Genomic DNA, 20770 nt, shown 5'->3' on the forward strand with positions numbered 1-20770 from the left:
TGTCCCTCCTCCGTGGCCCCTGGCCCTGCCCGGCCCCCTGCAGCCGTCCCTCCTCCGTGGCCCCTGGCCCTGCCCGGCCCCCTGCAGCCGTCCCTCCTCCATGGCCCCTGGCCCTGCCCGGCCCCCTGCAGCCGGCCCTCCTCCATGGCCCCAACCCTCCTGAAGCTCTGCTCTGATCTTGTCGGCCGCTGGTGCCAGGGTTGTGCATGGCTCTCCCTCACCTATGGCCCCCGTTCCTCGCCGATCAATCAAAGCTCTTTGTGACCAAACCTCACACATCCCACCACCCTGCCATGGCTCACACAGTACCCTGCAAGCTCTCCACCACCACCCAGATCCTTCCTCACTGCCTGGCCCAAGTCAAATGTCACTTTCTTCAGCTACAATCCTTCAGAGCAAAACTGGGCTCCTTGGCATGGCCAATCTGTTTACCAATTTTTAAGTTAGCATAATGATATGCATTTTAAGTGCACATTCAATCTGTACTGTGAGGTAAGTTTTATTACTCTCATTTTCCAGATGAGGAAATTGAGGCCAGAGAAATTAAGACTTGCATAAGGTCACACAGTAAATGGATGCTATTGTATCAAGGGGTTCAACTCTTGGGGTCTGACCCTATCCCCCACACTCTTAACCACAACCCCAATGCAAACAGAGAGGTTTCGATTGCTACCTCTGCCATCTCCTGCTGTGTGACCTTGAGCAAATTGCCTAACCCCTGGCCGGCAAACCACAGCTCGGGAGCCACATGCGGCTCTTTGGCCCCTTGAGTGTGGCTCTTCCACAAAATACCACGTGCGGGCGCTACCTCGATAAGAAATGTACCTACCTATATAATTTAAGTTTAAAACATTTGGCTCTCAAAAGAAATTTCAATCGTTGTACTGCTGATATTTGGCTCTATTGACTAATGAGTTTGCCGACCACTGGCCTAACCTCTCTGAGCCTCAGTTTTCTCATCCGTCAAATGGGGATCATGACAGCTACTCCATCATGACAGCTACTCCCTGTAGAAGCAGGGAGAATGACATGACACGGGGTGGGTATACTGCCTGACAGATCGTAAGTGCCCAGCACTTTTCGTTACTCTGATGGTATTAACTCTAGCGCTGCCCTGATCAACATCAGATGGGTTGAGTGCCTTCTGTGAATGTTCCATCGTCCCCCACAGCCTGTGACCACTGTGAGGGCTGCAATGTGGTCTTCTATATCTCCATCTTCCCTGTGCCTAGCCCGGTGTCTAGTGCACAGCATGTCCTCGGCCACCGAACGCTGAATAAAACTGACCAGCGGAGGCCTGACCAGGTGGTGGCACAGTGGATAGAGCGTCGGACTGGGATGCAGAAGGACCCAGGTTTGAGACCCCGAGGTCGCCAGCTTGAGTGCGGGCTCATCTGGTTTGAGCAAAGCTCACCAGCTTGGACCCAAGGTCGCTGGCTCCAGCAAGGGGTTGCTCGGTCTGCTGAAGGCCCGCGGTCAAGGCACGTATGAGAGAGCAATCAATGAACAACTAAGGTGTTGCAACGCGCAATGAAAAACTAATGATTGATGCTTCTCATCTCTCTCCGTTCCTGTCTGTCTGTCCCTGTCTATCCCTCTCTCTGACTCTCTCTCTCTGTCTCTGTAAAAAATAAATAAATTTAAAAAAAAACTGGCCAGCGGAGGCTTCCAGCTCTGAGCCCTGACAGATCGGTGTGAACGGCCCAGTGAGGCAGAAGCAGCAACTGTCACAAGCCATCAGGGGTGCCCCTCCCCAGCTCACCTCGCCTCCCTTGGGCTCCCTTTGCTCTCGCCACAACCGGTCAGAGCCCGAGGGAAAAGAGGCCTGAATCACAAACAGAACCCGCTTCCTCTGCTACCCACCAACTTCCGACACCTGTTAGTGCCTCTTAATACCCCAGCCCACCCTGGCTCGGGACACTGCTTTGTGGGCACAGACCTGTGGATGGGGACAAGAGCAAGTAATATGGAGCCGGGAACCCGGGTTCCAACCCTGCCTAGACTTCCAGACAGCTCCGTGACTTTCAGAGAGCCCATTTCCTTCCGTGCAGAGTTTCTTCCTACGACGAACGTGGATGCCCACCCTGCTGACTCCACTCAGTGCAGGGGTAGAAAGAATGAATGGATGTGAAAACACTTTGAAAGATGTAACTTTGGTGGGAAGAAGTCTGGAGTAGGAGTCAAGCGGGTCTGATTTGAGTCGCTGTTTTGTCTTTAGACAAGTAACCTGACTTCTTTAAGTCTTGGTTTCCTTATCCATAAAATGAGCCCTTCTGATGGTCTTTGGTTCTGTGAGTTGGATTCTGAGGAACTCACACATCGAGCCCTTAGACACATCTTCTCAGGAAGAGGACAGCAAAGTCTGAGCTCCCACTGACCCCAAAGATGGGAGGGAAAGAGTGTGATGGGGCAAAGACTGTCTGCCTGAGCGCCCTGTCCTCCCGCCCTCCCCGCCAGGACCTCCGCTCACCTCCTCTGCCCGCTGGGCCTGGGGGTGGTTGTCCAGAAAGGTGCCTTCAAGGACAGAGCCCACGATGGTCAGGCCTTTCCCTGCCTTGAGCTGGGAGGTCAGCGAGAGCAGCTGTGGGTGTACCACATTCTGGTCTTGGTCCACTCGCACCAGCACCAGCAGCTGTGGCCTGAAGAGGGTGAAAGGTCATATGATACATCCAATAGCCACCCAGTCACCACCATACACCCACACACCTGTATGCCATACACCAGTGAGTTCACTAACCATCTGTCCTCAAGACCCCTCCACCTATAACCCCGCCATCCACCCAACCATCCATCCATCTATCCATCCATCCATTTCCTTGAACATCAACCCATCGAACCACTCACCCACTCATCTATTTAATCCTTCGATCATCTATTTATACCCATATTAACTTACCTACATATACATTATTCACATAATTACCCATTTATCAACCTACCACCATCCATTCACAAATCTATTTATGCCCCTAACCACCCTCTCAGATAGGGCAATTGGGTACAGGGACACTTATAATTATATACACTCAGCTATCTACCCACCTATTTATTCATTCATTTCCTTTAACTGTCTCATCCATCCAACCAACTATCCATGTAATAGCATTCTCTAAGCATTTACTCTGGGCTAGACCCTGTGCCAAGCATTTGTGAATTCACAGACAAATCATGCAAAGAAAGGCCTGGTCTGTGGAAGCCCCAGTTTAGTAGATGGCATCAAAGACAAGCCCACGGTGTCCCAGGCAGAGCTCCAAGACCCAGGCTTTGCTCTTGGCAAAGTGAACCAGAGGAAGGTGAACGAGGGACCGGCTCACTGAGCAGTCATTCAGAAAGCACCGTGGGCTCAGAGGCGGGAGGTGAAGATGCCCATCCCAGTTCCGTGACTTCTGAGACCCTCTCTGGGCCCCGACTTTCACATGAATAAAATGGAGATATTGCTATGAATCTAGAGATTTCTAAAAGGTTCAATAACTCTCAAAGTGGAGGGTTCTACCTCTCCCAGAGCAAACGCTACATGATGTTGGTTCGTCTGCCTCTGTGAGTGTCTTCTCCATGGAACTGGGAGCTCACCACGTCCCCAGAGACCAGAAGAGGGCTTGGCGCATAGCATGCCTCCATACATACATTTTTCAAAATAAATAATGGAATAAACGAATAGACGAATGAATGGATGGATAGATGGTCAGGAGGCCGGCATGGGGGAGTAGGTTTTGGAGAATAAATGTCTGGAACTCGGCCTGGCCTCGGTGCTGGAGGTGGGAAGGTTTCAGTCAAGACAGAGCTGAGGAGGAGAGGCCCAGGACACAGCGCCGTGGCGAGAACACCACTCAGCAGAACGAAGTGGGTAAGGTAGGTCAGACCCCTCCCTGCCTCTCCCTGCCCCGAGCCTTCACACCTGTGCTTCCCCCCCTCACCTCCAGTTCTTGGTGTGCGGGGGCCCTTCCTCCAGGCGTAAGAGGGCGTAACGAGCAGCGCTGAGCGACAGGCCTCGGATCCCATCACCCCACTCCTTCTCCGCCCTGGGGGCCGGGAAGGGGGAGCACATGAGGGCAAAAAGCCACACACAGGGTGTCAGAGAGAACCCTCCACGCTGAAGTGGCCAGTCCCCGGGGCAGAACCACCCATCTCGGGCTCAGAAAGGACATGCATGTTGCTCCTGCCACCTCCATTTCTCAAAGCTTCAGTCCCTCCTTCTGCTTCTGTCTCCTATCTCTCAATCCCACCCCATGTCACCCTCTTCCACTCTACCCCCACCCCCGCCTCCGACCAGCCATCACCGGCACCCCCTGCGCCTTCCCGCCCCTCCCCCCCAGTCTCTCCCAGCCCGCCCCACTCCTGGACTCACCCACGGTACTCGATGTACTTGTAGATGAGCCCAGCAATGAGCATGGCCACCAGGGCATAATACCAGGAGCAGATGAACATGAGGGCCAGGCAGAGGCTCATGCCCAGAAAGGACAGTGTCCTGGACAAGGGGAAGGAGAGCCGGCCTCTGAGCCCTGGCGGTACTGTCCTTGGTACCAAGGCTCAGACAGCAAACCTTAGATGGGACAGGGCCTGGGCCAGACTTGGATACTATGCTCAGTCTTGGGGAACTCACACCACCATCCCCTGTGAGCACCACAGGGATGTGGGACCTTCTGAATGAATGAGCAGTCACAGACAGGCAACACCCCATGCCCTGCCCAACTCCTGAGTCACCGCCCTTCCCTGTCCCAAGGCCTTAGACTCTGCCAGATCGCCTTGCCAGGGTTCTCTGGGGAAGTGCTGGAGGCAGAATCTCCCAGGACGAGTGTGCCCCCCAGGAAGAGGCAACTCACAAACAGGAGCACAGAGACAGGAGTCAAGAAGCCTGGGCTCTAGCCCAGATACGCCGCAGTCCTGCTGAGAAGCCTGAGGCCAGCCCCTTCCCCTGACTAAGCCTCTGTTTCCTTGTAGTAGAACAGGCGTGACCATTCCTGCCCTGTCTCGTGGGCCTTCAAATAAAATGATCAGAAGAACCCCAGCCTCCACGTGATGAGCACCTTCTGTGTACCCTGCATGAAATGCTCCCAAGGGCTTATGAGATGGAGACAGTTGTCATCCCATTTTACAGCTAAGGAAACCTCCGTTTCCTTATCCAGATGGTAAGCTGGTGAGCATCATGCCCAGGGAGGGATGACAGCTGAGACCATTTACAACTGTTACATTATTATTTGTAATTATAAGGAAACAGTCTATAGGACCTTTCTTTGCTAGTTTGGCTACAAAATCTGGAGTTTGGGATCCTCGGACCTGTAGGGGATGGGCGAGGGTGGGGTGGGCACTGGGGTGGAGATGGGAGGAGGGTTGTGTGAGGGGGAGGGGGACGGGGCACCCACCAGTGGTAATATCGAAAGCGAGGCCTCCAGTTGGGCGTCCTCAGCAGCGTCTGTACCGCACAGGCCAGGTTGACGAACATGTAACACATCAGGAAGAACCTGGAACACAGAATGGTCCGGGAGAGACAGAGCTGCAAGGAGAGGCAGAACCAGAAAGAGAAATACAGGGGAGGAAAGGGGGACGGGGAAAAGAAGTGAAGAAGGTGGCTGAACTACGATCCGGTGCTTAGAAAGGGGTTCAAAGGCTGAGCCCCATTATAACATCCCCTGACGCACGAGGGGGTACACATCTCTATAACAAGGGGTGGGTTTCTGTGGCTGTGGGAAACCTCCAGGGGTGGTCACGTATCTGGGGGGAGGGGCTGCCCAGGGTCCCAGCTGCAGGATCCCAGCAGAGAGAGCCCGGGTTGGGGGAGAGGGCGAGGGGCCAGCACGCACATGGAGAGGATGGGGGCGACCTCATCGAGCGATGCGATGAGGATGCCGATCTCGCAGATGCAGGCGGTCAGGAGCAAGGCCCATGTTGGCTCCCCGTTGGCTTTGCCGTGGCCGAACACCTGTGTGCAGAGTAACCATCATGGGAGCCTGAGGCCTGAAGGACTTCTTGTGTCTCTTCCAGTCATGGGGACCAGTGGGGTAGAGGCAGGGGTCCCCTGACCAATGAGGAGGCAGGGAGAGGACGCTGTATTTCTCATCGTTTAGCAGTGCCTAAGGGGATGCCAGGCTTTTGCTGTATCTCACCCACGCTGACATTGGTACCCCAGTGAGTGAGTTCAAATGCTCCTTTAAGGGGAAAAACAGGGGACAGATGGGAGAGGAACCACAGGAGGCCAGCAAGCGGCCATGACTGTGTGCACCATAAATCTTTCTTCTTAGCACCATGGAGAGAGCTGCCCCTTTCCTGCCCTTTGGCTGCCTCCTCGAGTCCTTGCCTGATCACTAGGCCAAAGGAGGGCCATTTATTTTTTCCCCTAAGAGCACACAACTCTACCCAAAAAAAATGGCATTGACCATGGGCTTAATTCCAAATAAGAAACAACCATTCTTTTTAGTGGCAGCACGGAGCGGAAGGGCACCAGACGGCAGGTCCAGGCTGGCCGTGCGGCCTCTCTGGGTAGCGGCCTGGCTGGCTGGTGCAGGGGTGAACTGTCCCCTCCACACTCTGCCCCCCACTGACCTGCAGGAAGGGCACTATGCCATCCTGGCTGGCTGGTGCAGGGGTGAACTGTCCCCTCCACACTCTGCCCCCCACTGACCTGCAGGAAGGGCACTATGCCATCCCGGGAGATGGCCTGCAGCAGGCGGGGGGCCCCTGTGAGGCTCTGCAGCCCAGCCCCACAGGTGGAGAAGAAGGAGCCAATGACAATAACCCAGGGGGACGGCCAGGCCAACGTGCCCACCACCAGGTTGCCATTCACAGCTTCACCAAACCTGAAATGAAGCAACAGAGGGACAGGTGATGCCGGGTGAGCGAAGGCACCTGGACTTCCAGGGCAGGTCCCCCACACCAGCGTCAGGACCAAGGTGTGCCCGCCACAGAGTGAGGCTCTGTTGGTGAAGGGAGAGACAAAGCCCCTAACATCCTAGGCGCTTCTTGCTGTCTGTGTGACCTTGGGCAAGTCGTTTAACCTCTCTTTGCTTCACTTTTCTCACCTGTAAAGCAGGAACCATTATAAACCCCTTTCATACAACAGGTGAGAGGTGAAATACTTAGCAGAGTGTCTGGAACATGGTAGTGATAGTGATTCTAGTATACAGTCAGTGTAATTTTATGCTATCCTGGACAAATCTCTCTCTCTCTCTCTCTCTCTCTCTTTTAATCAAGAGAGACAGAGAGAGGGACAGACAGGAAGGGAGAGAAATGAGAAGCATCAATTTGTTCTTGCAGCACCTTAGTTGTTCATTGATTGCTTTCTCATATGTGCCTTGACCAGGGGGCTCCAGCTGAGCCAGTGACTCTTTGCTCAAGCCAGCGACCTTGGGCTCAAGCAAGCGACCATGGGATCATGTCTATGATCCCATGCTCAAGCCGGAGACTTCGGGGTTTTGCACCTGGGTCCTCAGCATCCCAGGCCAACACTCTATCCACTGTGCCACTGCCTGGTCAGGCCAAATCTCTTAACCGGTTAGAATCCCAGTGTCTCTAGCTGAAAGGTGGAAGTTCCGGCCTCATAATTTGGTGATGATATATGATGTGAGAACCAGAAAAAGCATTTTCTGACAATGACACTGTCTTAAACGGAAAGATGCTGCCTCAATCAGGAGAGAGAGCCCTGTCCCTGAGGATGAGAGCAGATATGTGCCCAGATAAGCCGCTGCTAAAGGATGTCAGGGATCAGATGATGGGTTATACTGGATGACCTGCTGGACCCCTTGCAATCTTGTGGGAGGTCTCTGATTAAATAAAATGAAATAAGTGGAGGTTAAGTTGCCCTAAAAGCTAATAGGTGTAATGTGTGCAAATGGTCCATTTAACCCGGTCACTTCTCTGCTTAAAACCCTTCAGAGTTTCCTCCGTTTTTGTTTTTTTTTTTTTTTATCAATTAAAGGTCCAATTTCCTGATATTGAAAACCTCCAGGACTGGCTCCAGCCTTGGTCTCCAGCCTCATGTCCCCCATTCCCCACCTTACAGAGCCAGGATGGGAACACAGAAGCTGGCCTCTGCGACAGGACCTCTGACCTCATCCTCCTGGTGGGACTGCACACGCCCGTCAGAAAGATGCTCCAGAATCTCTAACTGCTTATTGCTACAGGCACCCATATGTGCAAACACACACACACACACACACACACACACACACATTCACATGCACAGCTGTTTCTCTCCCCCACCTTTATTCATGCTGTTCCCAAGGCCTGGAATGCCTCTCCCCCTCTTAGCCACCTAAGTAATCTCTACTCGACATGTAAAGTGGGAAGGATAGATGAGAAAACGTGTGTAAGACATTTCTAGCATCACCTCCTCCTCTCCGCCCTCCGAGGACTGGATCGCAACCTCCCATGCGCTCCCATAACCCGTGTGCTTAACTTTATCACCACCTCTACTGCTCCGCGTCCCAAGTCTGCTGAAAAGTATGGTTACCATCCCCAAAGAGCTCCTCCAGGACAAAAATCATGGGTTATTTATCTCTGTTCCTCCCAGAACCCTGGACAGTGACCAACACAGAGACATCCCGGAAATATCAAATAAATTAATAGATTATAAAGAGAAAGAAAAGGACAAGAAATGAGACATCATTCCAGCTTCTTGCTCTACAGTGGCATGAGAAAGATGAAATATAAGAAACTGAGTTGGCAAGCAATTCTCCTTGACCTCGCTCCCACAAGCCCTCTTGCTCAAGTTCAGCACCCCTGTAGCGTCTGTTTCCCAGAACGTGACCCCCTGTGTCCACCCCACCCCCCGAACAGGATCAGCCCTGATTCCCTTACTTACTTGTCCCGCAGGACGACACCCTCGATGCAGGCCCCAAACAGAACAACAGAGCTGATGTCTGCAGCAGAGGTGAAGGAGAATTCCCCGCGTGGCGTTCCCTTCATCACCACCCATCCTGAGCCAGCGGGTGAGGCAGCCGCTACTCGCTCTTTAGCCCTCCCCACCCACGGTGGTCCGAGCCCAGCAGTACAGGATACAGACAGCCGAGGTGGTGGCGATGGCCAGGATGGTGCCAGTGGGAATTGACTTCTGAGCATCCCGCAGGTCCCCGGAGCGATTGGAACCGGCCATGATCCCTGTGAACAGAGCAGCTAGGACAGGAGCCACAGGAGACCAGACAGACTGGGAAGAGAAGACCCCAGCCTCGGAGTCAGGAAGCCTGGATGGGAGCTGGTATGTGGGTTTGTGCGGGAACTTAGGCAGACTACTTGGCTTTTCCTGGCCTGCATCCCCTCCTCTGTCCAATGGGAACGAAACTGTTGGCTTCTGCCTATGTGATGGGGTTTTTGGACTTAGAAATTCCCCCACGTTATCACTGACTGTCTCCTACCCATCCACTCCCAGGCCTGGTCCTCCCTCTCTGAGCTCCCCTTCACCTGTGACGGAGGGGAAGTAGATGCCAACCAGCAGAGTGAAGTAGGAGGTCATATCACTGAAGACATAGGGTTGGTCCATGTTGACAGGGGTGCTCTCAGCCAGGCTTGCTGAGGACATCCCACTCCTCTCCACAATCACCCCCTTGGTCAGGTAGGAGCTCCAGAGGTTCTCTGTGGGGGACACAGCACAGGATACTCAGTGAAGATCAGAAGTCAGAGTGCCACAGCTCTGGGGCCAGGAGGTGGGATAGACAAAAAGGGGAGTCAAGGTCAATCGCCTCTCACTCCCCATGGGTCTTGGCTCTGTTTTAGTTCTACTGACACTTCCTAAGCTCCTGCTTTGAGTCAAGGCACATGCAAGGGCTTTGCATATGAATCAGATTTGGTCTTTGCTCTCAAACAGCTCAGTCTACTGGGGCAAAAAAGACACACTTAACTCAGACCGATTTGATGTCCCAAACTGATCTCACATCCACTCTTTCCAAACCAGCTGCTGCTTCTTCTTTTTTTTTTTTTTTTTTTCATTAAGTGAAAGGCAGGGAGGCAGAGAGACAGATTCCTGCATGCGCCCTGACCAAGATCCACCCTGCAAGCCCTCTATGGGGTGATGCTCTGCCCATCTGGGGCAGCTGCTTCATGGCTCAGCAACCGAGCTACTTTAGCACTGGAGGCGAGGCCATGGAGCCATCCTCAACACCTGGGGCCAGCTTGCTAAAACCTTTTAAGCCATGGCTGTGGGGGGAAGGGGGAAGGAAGGGGGGTGGAGAAGCAAATGGTCACTTGTCCTGTGTGCCTTGACCAGGACTCGAACCTGGGATTTCTTTATGCTAGGCTGACACTCTACCACTGATCAAACCAGCCAGTGCCCCAAACCAGCTTCTTTCCTGGATCCCTTAGCTCAGAAAATGGCACTAGCATCAATTCAGACACTTTGGCATTTCCCTCAACTGCTTCCTCTTCCCATCTCTATTTCAAACTCATCCCCAACCCTTGTTCATTACCCCTTCTAAATATTTCTCAAATACATCTCTTCTTTTCTTTCCAGGGTTTCTCCATTTTGAGCACTACTGACACTTGGGGACAGCCCATTCTTGGTTGTGGGGGGCTGTCCTGTAGCATTGTAGGATGTTTAGCAACATCCTGGACTCTACACATTAGATGCCAGTAATAAACTTCCAGTCATGACAACCAGAACTGTCTCCAGACATTGCCAATGTGTCTTAGGTGGGCAAAACAGCCTTGGTGGAGAACCACTGCTCCATTCCACTCCCATCACTCCATCACTCTAGGTCAGAAAACTATCATCTCTCACCTAGACTCAGTGTGGCCTTCTCCTGGCTTCCCTGCCTCTGATATTGCCTCTTTTAGCCCATCCAGATGAGCAGCTGGAGTGAACTCTCAGAAATGATAAGCTGACCTTGTCTCTCAACTACTCAAAGCCCTTTGGTGGCTCTTCGTGGCCCTCAGGACACAGTCCAAACTCTTCAACATGGCTTCCAAGACCCACCACAGTCTGGCTCATGCTGACCTCTCCAACATCATCCCTTGCTTCTCCTCTTTCACTTCATGCCCCAGTCATTCCAAATTACTTGTGGTTGAAAGGACACAATACACTCTTCTGTGTGTACATGCTTTTAGGCAGGCTGTTCTTCTGCCTGTGATTTCTTTATTCCCCGAATATCACTGAAAAATCTCTTACTTTTCCTTCAAAAGCTTTCTCAGATGAGTCTGGGAAGGCTTGTCTCACCACCTTACACACGCAATCATTCCCTCTCCTAGGAGGTCTCTGTTTATTGAATGCACATCTGTGCATGTTTGCTAACACATCTGTGTCTGCCACTAGACTCCTTGAGGCCAAGGCCTGTGACTTGTTTATGTTGCATTCCTGGTGCTTAGCACAGTGCTAGGCACTCAGCCGGTGCTTGTTACACTGATGGCTTTCTTTTTTATTAGGTGATGAGATACTCAAAGTCTCCTTCTCATCTCCACCCCTCCATGATCCTAAGAACAGAGCATGACCCAGAGTAGGTGATCAATGAAAACGAACTGAATTTAACTGAATCTCAAGTAGAGTCTCTTACTCCTAACTTTTTAACCCACAACGCCTGTAGCGTGCCCTGCACACCAGCCCTCTTCTCTCCCCCAGACCTTTGATGAGACCACTGGCAGCGCCAGGAATGCCCTGGATCTCCGTGACATTGTTTCGTGTGAAGTACTCATCACAGGTGGCATTGAGAAAGCGAGAGGAACAGAAAAGGCCCCAGAGCTGTGTGGTCACCGTCTCATTTCCTTCCCAGGCCAGCTTGGCACAGACATCAAAGCCATGGCGGGATAGTGTGCGGTTCCCCAGGAGGCAGATCCTAGGGAGAGAAACAAGGGAGGAGGATGGGGAGGGAGGTAACCCTGCTCTGGCTTCAGAGTACAATCACCAGGGGGCTCTAAAAAACACAGATGCCAGAGTCTCGTATCTAGAGATTCAGAGTTAATTGGGATGGAGCCCAGAATCGGCGGTTTTGTTTTTTGGTTTGTTTTTTTTTTCTTCATTTCCCCCAAGTGATTTTAATACGAAGGCCACAGCGGCGAAACACCGCTTTAATGCAATGCTATGTTTCAGCACCGTGGACAGCAGCCTCCCGTGCCGCCCCTCTCGGCAGTGAGGCGTAAGGAAATCTGTCCTAGGGAGAGAGGCAGGAACAACGGGAATCTGAGCGCTTAGACTTTCTCTTCTGTGTCTTTTCCCAGGTTAGAAAATGTGTTTAACACTAAGTGGTTGCCCCATTCCAGGAGGTTGGCCCCACCTGGACAGAGTGTTTATCCCTTCAGAAATCACTGCACGTGGTTCTTCCTCAGTCCATCCCCACCAGCAAGCATTTGACTCTCCCAGGGAAACTGCCTACCTGCAGAAACATCCCACCCTGAATAGACAGCCCCGAACTAGGAGAGGTCTTTTTCCTCCCAAGGGAGGTTGCTCTGAATCCACAACCACTCTGATTCTAAGAGATGGGTACAAGGGGTTGGCAAAGACTGCTATGCCGACCCTGAAACTGGGCCAGGGAGGAGGAGGAGGATGCCATAGGCTCAGAGCAGTGCCACTTACGGGAAGTTGGGTGGGTCAAAGGCAGATTTGATGACCCCAGCATAGATGGCCAGGATGGAGAGGATGACACAACCCAGGAAGACAAGGGCAAACTTGTTGACATACTTGACACCCACAAATACCACGGTGGCCATACAGGTAAGCACACAGGTGCCGTACACACGCATATTGTTCAACATGGCTGCCGCCTCCCCACTGGCGTCTTCTGCCTTAAAAATGGCCATAGCTGGGAAGAGGTAAGCCTGTGGGAAAGGGGTGAGGTGATCAGGAAAGTAACCCAGTAGTAATCAACTGAGAATCAATCCAAAAAACTAACCTAAAGTGCAGGCAGGGCTTTGGAGAAAAGATCCTGGTCACAGCAAATTTACAGTAGTTTACAAGACTAGAAATGACATCCAATGGTAGGGGAACGGTTAAGAAAACCATGAGCTAGTCTGCAAGGACTATTACACAGTCATGAAAAATGGTATTACAGAGATATTGGAAGCAATTTTAATTTCTATTACTTTTGTTATCAAGTATAGTTTTTAAGGATTGTGCATTGTTTGTTTTTTATTTATTTATTTATTCATTTTAGAGAAGAGAGACAGAGATAGAGATAGAAACAGATAGAGAAAAAGAGAAGGAGGTTGGAGCAAGAAGCATCAACTCCCCATATGTGCTTTGACCGGGCAAGCCCAGGGTTTTTTTGAACTGGTGACCTCAGCATTACAGGTCGACGCTTGAACCACTGCGTCATCACAGGTCAGGCTGTTTTTATTATTTCTCATAGAAAGGCAAAACTAAATCAGATATTCATCATTAGAAGACTGGGTGACTATATCATGATATTCCTATATAGACTATGGAGCTGTTCCAAAGGATAGATTTATATAAACTCACTCAGGCCCTGGCCAGTTGGCTCAGCGGTAGAGTGTCGGCCTGGCATGCGGAGGACCCGGGTTCAATTCCCGGCCAGGGCACATAGGAGAAGCGCCCATTTGCTTCTCCACCCCCCCCCTCCTTCCTCTCTGTCTGTCTCTTCCCCTCCCGCAGCCAAGGCTCCATTGGAGCAAAGATGGCCCGGGCGCTGGGGATGGCTCCTTGGCCTCTGCCCCAGGCGCTAGAGTGGCTCTGGTCGCGGCAGAGCGATGCCTCCTGGTGGGCAGAGCGTCACCCCTGGTGGGCGTGCCGGGTGGATCCCGGTCGGGCGCATGTGGGAGTCTGTCTGACTGTCTCTCCCCGTTTCCAGCTTCAGAAAAATACAAAAAAAAAAAAAAAAAAGCTATCCATGTTATATTAGGTAAAAACAATCAGGTTTTTTTTAATGTGTTTATAATCTCATTGTAATTATATATGTATTCTTTTATGTAAACATATAGACATATATGCATAATAATGTCTCTGTGTGTGTAGATATAACAAAATGTTACAGTATTTTTCTTGAATGGTGAAAATGGGGAGAATCTTTGTTCTTTTTGCACATCTGTATTCTCTATAATTTTTCTACTAAATATTATGTTTATATTCTTATTCTTATGTTATTTTCATATGTAAATTATATTTACAAGGAGAGTTTTGAGTCATTTAGGGAAATCTGTTCAGTTATATTTTACAAAGATAGGATACAATATCACATAGGAAAAACTAGAAAGAAATACACCCAAATATTAATGATTTTCTTTGGGTACTGTTATTTCCTTTTTTACATTCTTTGCTATTTTTCCAATTTCATGCAAAGGGCAGAATTGCTTTTATAATAATTTTTAAATTATTTTGTTTTGTAAAAGTCATAAAGGCCTATTATTATTTCCTCATAATATGGCTTCCTGAGTCTTCTATTCCCCATGCATTGGACTCCTCCATTCTACCCCAAACCAGAATCTGCGACACCTTCTAGTCTTAGTTCTCCAAGGAATTGTGGTAGAGTAGACGAGCACTGGCTTTGGGGTCAGAAAGACACAGGTTCACCCCCTCTCCACACGTTCATATCCTTTCCTTAAATTCTCTGAGCCTTGCTTTCTTCATCTGTAAAATGAGGACATCTTCTAACTCATGGGAGAGTCAGGAATAAAATAAAATGATACACTGCAGGCCATGGATCCTGGAAAAAGTAGGGGCTTGGGAAATGTCAGCCCCACTATCTATATACCAAGGAACCCTCTTCAGCTCCCACCTCCTCCTGGAGGGGCAGGAAGAATGGAGACTGAAGTCGGCAGCCGTCTCTTTCAAATACTGCCCAGAGACCTGACTTCTCATCACTACTCCTGACAGAGCTCTACCCGGCCCCCTCATAGGCCTCTTCCCTTTTGTACCCAGCAGCCATCAGCCCTCTACAGTGAACATTCACAGCAGACTTAGCCCTGTCCCCAGCATAGGGTGAGCAGCCACAAAATGGTCACTGTGGTGCGACACAGCTATTGTTTCTACCATGATTTTACTCTTATCAACCCACCTCTGCCACGTGAGAGCTGACTGGCCTTGAGCAAGTCATTCCACCTCTCTGAGCATCTCACTTGTAAGATGGGCATAATAAGACTTAAACTTCATGAGGATTCAAGATAATGACTGTGAGGCTCTTGCAGCTCTGCTGAGAACGCAGTGGGTGCCTGATAGACGGCAGCTGTTCACGTTACATAATTATTGCATCTTGTCTCCCCACCAGACTGTGAACTCTCTAAGACAGAACCACATCTGCCTTCCCTTTGGCCTCATTGAATGGCCCACGGGAAGCGTCCAGGGAGCGCTGGTTAACTGACTGACATTCTGGGGCCCCACACCCCCTCCTCGGCCCCTCTCACCAGCAGGATTTCGATGGTGCCCAGAATGTACATGGCCCCAGCAAAGGTTGTGCCCAAGTAGAAGCAGAGGCCCACGGCGCCCCCAAACTCCGGGCCTAGAGACCTGGAAATCATGTAGTAGGAGCCGCCAGCTGCAGAAAGAATCTAGTATCAGCGAGAGGTTCAAAGGGCACTGGGATGTCTTTGGGGGTGAGGGGGGGGTCAGGGACAGAGGCGGGAAAAGGATTGCTCTGGGCCTCCTGAGCTTTATGGGCTGCAGACCTAGGACTGGTGGGAGACCCGACTAGCCACTCTGAGTGGATTTTGTGGCACTAATTACCATGTGGCTAATTACCCCCTCTAAGGAGGTCTTGGCTCAGAAAGTAGAATGAGGGAGAAGAGGGTCTCGGGCAAAGGGAGAGCTTGCATTGCCCTGCCCAACACCATCAACTGCCTCCCTTGCCTCCCCATAATAGAATTTCCCCCACAAACATCATATAGCCCAGCCCCCAGTTCTGTAATACAGCCTCTCTTGGGTCCTTATGGCCCCCCAAAGCCCAAGGCACTATCCCTCCTTCCAACTATCCAGGCCGTCCTCCCAACCAATTAGGCCCATCCCCTCTAACAAGCTCCAATCACATACCAGGCACAACACCATTGGTTGCAATTGCACTCATGGAGATGGCCGTGAGCATCGTCTGTGAGGAGAGAGACCGTCAGAGTGGCAGCTGGAGTGGGGGCCAAACCTTATGCCCCATAAACACCCGCCAAACCCACAAGTCCTCTTCCACTGAGCTTCTCCCTGGTCCTGTTCCAACTCCTACTCCTGCCAAGTCCTTCTTGTCAAGAAAAGCTCTTATTCACCATTCAATGGACCTAGCACAGCCACAGCGTCAGAGAGCTTTGGAAATCCCGCCCTGACCCCTGAGCAGCTGTCTGACCTGAGACAAGTCACTTTGCTCTCTAAGCCTCAGTTTCTTTTTTTTTATTATTTTTTTATTCATTTTTTTATTCATTTTAGAAAGGAGAGAGAGAGAAGGGGGAGGAGCAGGAAGCATCAACTCCCATATGTGCCTTGACCAGGCAAGCCCAGGGTTTCGAACCGGCGACCTCAGCATTTCCAGGTCGACGCTTTATCCACTGCGCCACCATAGGTCAGGCCTAAGCCTCAGTTTCTTCATCTACAAAACAGGGTACTAACTTCAGCACTGGCTACCTCACATGCAGAGGTGGCTCAAGGGTTGCGCATAAAGAAATGAAAATGGGACGACAAGTAGGTATCTGGTTTTAGAGAGGGTAAGAAGAATTCTGTCACAAAGCTATTTGTGACACATAATCCCATTTTTGGTGAGTCCAGGACTACCAAAATGTTAACTGTTGTGGGATTATAGGTGAATTTTATTTCTCCCCGTACACCTATCTTTTAAATCAATAAATCTGCATTACTTTGTAATTACACACACACACACACACACACGCACGCACGCACGCACGCACGCACTAACAGGTGAAACCTGGTTAACAGCCATCAGGGATCAACCTGTGAGAGGCAGGAAGGACCAGTCAGACCTAATTTACTCTCCAAGATCATACGCAGTGGTTCCTATAAAAAGCTCAGGTCTCCTGCTTCCCCACTCCTGCTCCCGCCCCCAGGCCCCTGCTCAGGCCAGCTGTCAGGCGGTGGCAAAGGGGAGGGTGGCACTCACGCAGGAGCAGCAGATGAAGACCATGCAGAAGGACTCCATGATGCCTGCAATGCCCACCACCCAAGTGAGACGCAGGAAGAGGATGACACCAAAGATGTTCTGCAGGCACGGTAGGTACACGCCCATGAAGGTGCCCATGCGTGGGGCCTGCCAGGGAGGCCGGTGTCAGATTCCGCAGCCCCCCATCACTACCAAACTCCCAGGCCCACTTCTCCTCCCTTATTCCTTCATCCCCCACTTCCCTATTCTCTCCATCCCCATCCCGTCATCCCTCTCCCCTCTGATTCTTACCCCCCCTGTCCCTCCTCCCATCTCCCAGCGTCCCTCCTCCCATCTCCCAGCGTCCCTCCTCCCATCTCCCAGCCTTAGTGCCTACACCACGCCTCCTTCACACCAACCCCTCCCTCCTCCCATCTCCCAGCGTCCCTCCTCCCATCTCCCAGCCTCCCTCCTCCCATCTCCCAGTGTCCCTCCTCCCATCTCCCAGCCTCCCTCCTCCCATCTCCCAGTGTCCCTCCTCCCATCTCCCAGCCTCCCTCCTCCCATCTCCCAGCGTCCCTCCTCCCATCTCCCAGCCTTAGTGCCTACACCACGCCTCCTTCACACCAACCCCTCCCTCCTCCATTCCTTGTCTATCCTGCTTCCCCCATCCCTGCCGCCCCCTCTGCCCCCATCATCCATCCCTTCATTTGAATCGATTTTCCTCCCTAATCCTTTCTCCCCTCCATCCAGCCTTCTTCCCTCATCCCTTCTTCCGCAAGGCCCTCACCTGCACTGGCTTCTTTTTTCCACCCTCATTGTTTTCGGCCTCTTCGTGCTCCCTACTTCCCTGGGGCAGGTTGGTGTAGTTGGCCAGGCCACTGAGCAGGGAGGACACCATGGGGCTGGTGTCCATCTCTTCCTGCGGAGGGAGGGGGGCAGTGTTAGAACGCTGGGGCCTAGGGGAGGGGCAGGGGCGAGTTAGATGGTGGAGGCAGAGAGAGATGGGGACATGGAAGGCAGACCACTGAGGTTGGGATGAGATGCGGAAGAAGGGGGAATAGGCGAGGCGATCAGAGAAAGAGGATGGCAGGATGGGGAGAGGAGATAACGGGGGAAGGGAAGGACAAGGAGGTGGGGGAGGCTCCAGAAAGAAGGCGAACCACAAAGAGATGGAAGGGAGGGAGGACACTGTTCCCCAGGGAGAGAGGGAGCACCTGATGGGTGGGGAGACGAGCTCTGGTGCTGGCCCAACAGCCCCGGCAACCCACCTCAAACAGGGCCATGTTCTTGCCATCGTACTCCTTTCCCTTCTCCGTGTCGGTGCTGTTGATGAAGGGACTGCTCTCCTTGGGGTTGCCATCACCTGAGAAGGCAGAGGAGTCAGGGGTCTGGCATCAGCTGCTTCTCACGCATCTGCCTGGGCCAGTGTAGCTGTGCGGCCACTTGAACTCTCTGACCCTCAGTTTGCACATTAGATATGTGGAGCCAATATTACCTCCCTTGCAGAAGTTTGACAGCATGTCTAAAGAGCCTAGTGCACTCCTTGGCACATACTGGGTATTCAATAAACATGTGAGTGTTTCCTTGCTCTTAGGGGGTCCTACCTCATTCATCAGGGCACTGTGGACTCTCTAGGCTCCACTCCTAGACCATAACTGGGCCCACCCTGGTCCTTTGGGAGGGAAGCATGCTCTTTCCTGGCAGGGAGGCAGAGAACACTACAGCCTGAGGCCCCAAGGATACTCCACCTCCTAGAAAAGTGACCCTGTCTGGCACCTCCTATGCCCCTCATTCATCTTCAATCAGCATGTATCTGCTAGGTGTCTGCCATGTGCCAATATGAGCACAGGGGTGGCGGGAGAGTAAACGGCCGAATAAGACACCATTCCTGCCCTCGGAGAACCCAAGCGCAGGGGAGATGAACCAGTAACCAGGACTCTCCAACCCCAAGTGGTAAGTTCTGTGATAGAAAATGAATAAGGGACTGTTGGAACACAGGAGAGGCATTCGGCCCAGCTTGGGAGGTCAGGGAAGGCTTCCCAGAGGAAGTGATGTGTCAGCTGAGAACTGAAGGATGAGTAAGAGCTAGACTGAGAGGGAGGCAGGAGGATGTTCCAGGCAGAGAGAACAGCATGTTCGATGGCCCAGAGGTGAGAGTGAACACAGCAGGCCAGGGGAGCGGAAAGAAGTTTGATCTAGCTGAAGTCTGGAGTCTGGGGGATGGGTGGGCCTGAAAAATAGCGAGTAGCATATAAAAAGATGAGCCTGGTGTGGGCTAGGTCCTTACACAATTAACAGGCCATGTTAAAGAATTTTGGACTGCATCCAGAAGACAATGGGAAGTCACTGAAGAGCCTCAGGCAAAGAAGTACCACGAACAGACATGTTTTAGAGCAATCACTCTGGCCTTTAGATGAAGAATACAGACACCAGTTAGGGACTTTCAGTAACCAAAGCAAAGACTGATGGCCCTAGAACCGGGCAATGCAGAACAATGGACAGACTCAAGAATTATTGGCACATATATCTATGCCAGCCATTTGAGGATAGAGAAAGGAGAAATCTAGACTAATGCCTGGGGTTTCTAGCATGAATAAAAGGGTGGGTCATGGCGCTATTTAATAAATGGGAAAGGAGGAGACGGGGGTGGGGTGGGGATGATGTTGAATCTAAGTGAGAGTGAGGCACTGTAGGACACTCAACTGCATAAGTCTAGAAGCCACTTGGATATATGAAGCAGTCTGAGACCCAGGAAAGAGACTCGGCTGGAGAAAGAGATGAGGGTAATCCATAAAAAACGTGTGTAGGAAATGTGTGAAACTGTGTTCCTGGATGAAATCACAAAAGGAAAAAAGTCTCAGACATCAAAGAGAGGGTCCTTTCAAAGAGACATAAGGGACCCCCACAGGCATAGTCCCTTAGTTCCAGCCATCCCCCTTCCTCAGTGCCAGCACTGATTCCCAACAATAGATATTTCTTTGGACCCTGCAGACACTGCCCAGTGACCAAAGTCCAAGTGAAGCAGAGGCCCTGTGTATTCTGAATTACATGTCCCTCTGTCCAAATCTTCCCCATCCTCCCCACCTCCTGGAAACTTTCCTTAGTCTCCCAGCCAGAGAATGACCTGTTGTTACAAATCCATTCTCATCCTGACTCAAACTTGTAAAAGGGGCCCTGGCCGGTTGGCTCAGTGGTAGAGCGTCGGCCTGGCGTGCAGAAGTCCCGGGTTCAATTCCCGGCCAGGGCACACAGGAGAAGCGCCCATCTGCTTCTCCACCCCTCCCCCTCTCCTTCCTCTCTGTCTCTCTCTTCCCCTCCCGCAGCCAAGGCTCCATTGGAGCAAGGATGGCCCGGGCACTGGGGATGGCTCCTTGGCCTCTGCCCCAGGCGCTGGAGTGGCTCTGGTCGCAACAGAGCGACGCCCCGGAGGGGCAGAGCATCGCCCCCTGGTGGGCAGAGCGTCGCCCCCTGGTGGGCGTGCCGGGTGGATCCCGGTCGGCGCATGCGGGAGTCTGTCTGACTGTCTCTCCCCGTTTCCAGCTTCAGAAAAATACAAAAACAAACAAACAAACAAAAAAAAAAACACTTGTAAAAGGGGGAAGAGGTGATGCCTCACCTGCTTGAAGGAAACCCATTCCTGCCACTAATTCCATCTCACTCACCAAACAGGGAGCTCCCACTTGCTTTTTCTTTTCCTCTCTATGTGTGTTCCTGGGAATAGCAGACCCATCCTCCCATGGAAGCCCTGCTCGTAAGAGGTGCTGGTGGGGCGGGCTAGTCTTTAAAAGTAAATTTCCCCCAAGCTCCCTTCGTGACCCTGGGGTCTCAGAAGAGCT

At 51.8% G+C, this 20770-nt stretch overlaps 1 protein-coding gene across 3 annotated transcripts in view; it reads right to left on the reverse strand.

The window, feature by feature from the left end:
- Positions 1-20770, reverse strand: part of SLC12A5 (solute carrier family 12 member 5) — a 40765-nt gene that overhangs the window by 8239 nt on the left and 11756 nt on the right. For all 3 annotated transcript variants that reach the window (XM_066387633.1, XM_066387634.1, XM_066387635.1), the window contains exons 2-17: positions 18203-18297; positions 17722-17853; positions 16953-17099; positions 15890-15944; positions 15268-15398; positions 12488-12729; positions 11539-11750; positions 9391-9561; positions 8992-9090; positions 8795-8852; positions 6617-6791; positions 5799-5917; positions 5361-5459; positions 4346-4465; positions 3915-4019; positions 2471-2639 (exon numbers count right to left, since the gene is read on the reverse strand). In XM_066387633.1, coding sequence (XP_066243730.1) covers positions 2471-2639; positions 3915-4019; positions 4346-4465; positions 5361-5459; positions 5799-5917; positions 6617-6791; positions 8795-8852; positions 8992-9090; positions 9391-9561; positions 11539-11750; positions 12488-12729; positions 15268-15398; positions 15890-15944; positions 16953-17099; positions 17722-17853; positions 18203-18297 — 2129 coding nt within the window. The remainder of the gene's footprint in view (positions 1-2470; positions 2640-3914; positions 4020-4345; positions 4466-5360; positions 5460-5798; positions 5918-6616; positions 6792-8794; positions 8853-8991; positions 9091-9390; positions 9562-11538; positions 11751-12487; positions 12730-15267; positions 15399-15889; positions 15945-16952; positions 17100-17721; positions 17854-18202; positions 18298-20770) is intronic.

The sequence above is a fragment of the Saccopteryx leptura genome, chromosome 5 (assembly GCF_036850995.1).
Source record: "Saccopteryx leptura isolate mSacLep1 chromosome 5, mSacLep1_pri_phased_curated, whole genome shotgun sequence".
In the NCBI taxonomy this organism is placed as follows: domain Eukaryota; kingdom Metazoa; phylum Chordata; class Mammalia; order Chiroptera; family Emballonuridae; genus Saccopteryx; species Saccopteryx leptura.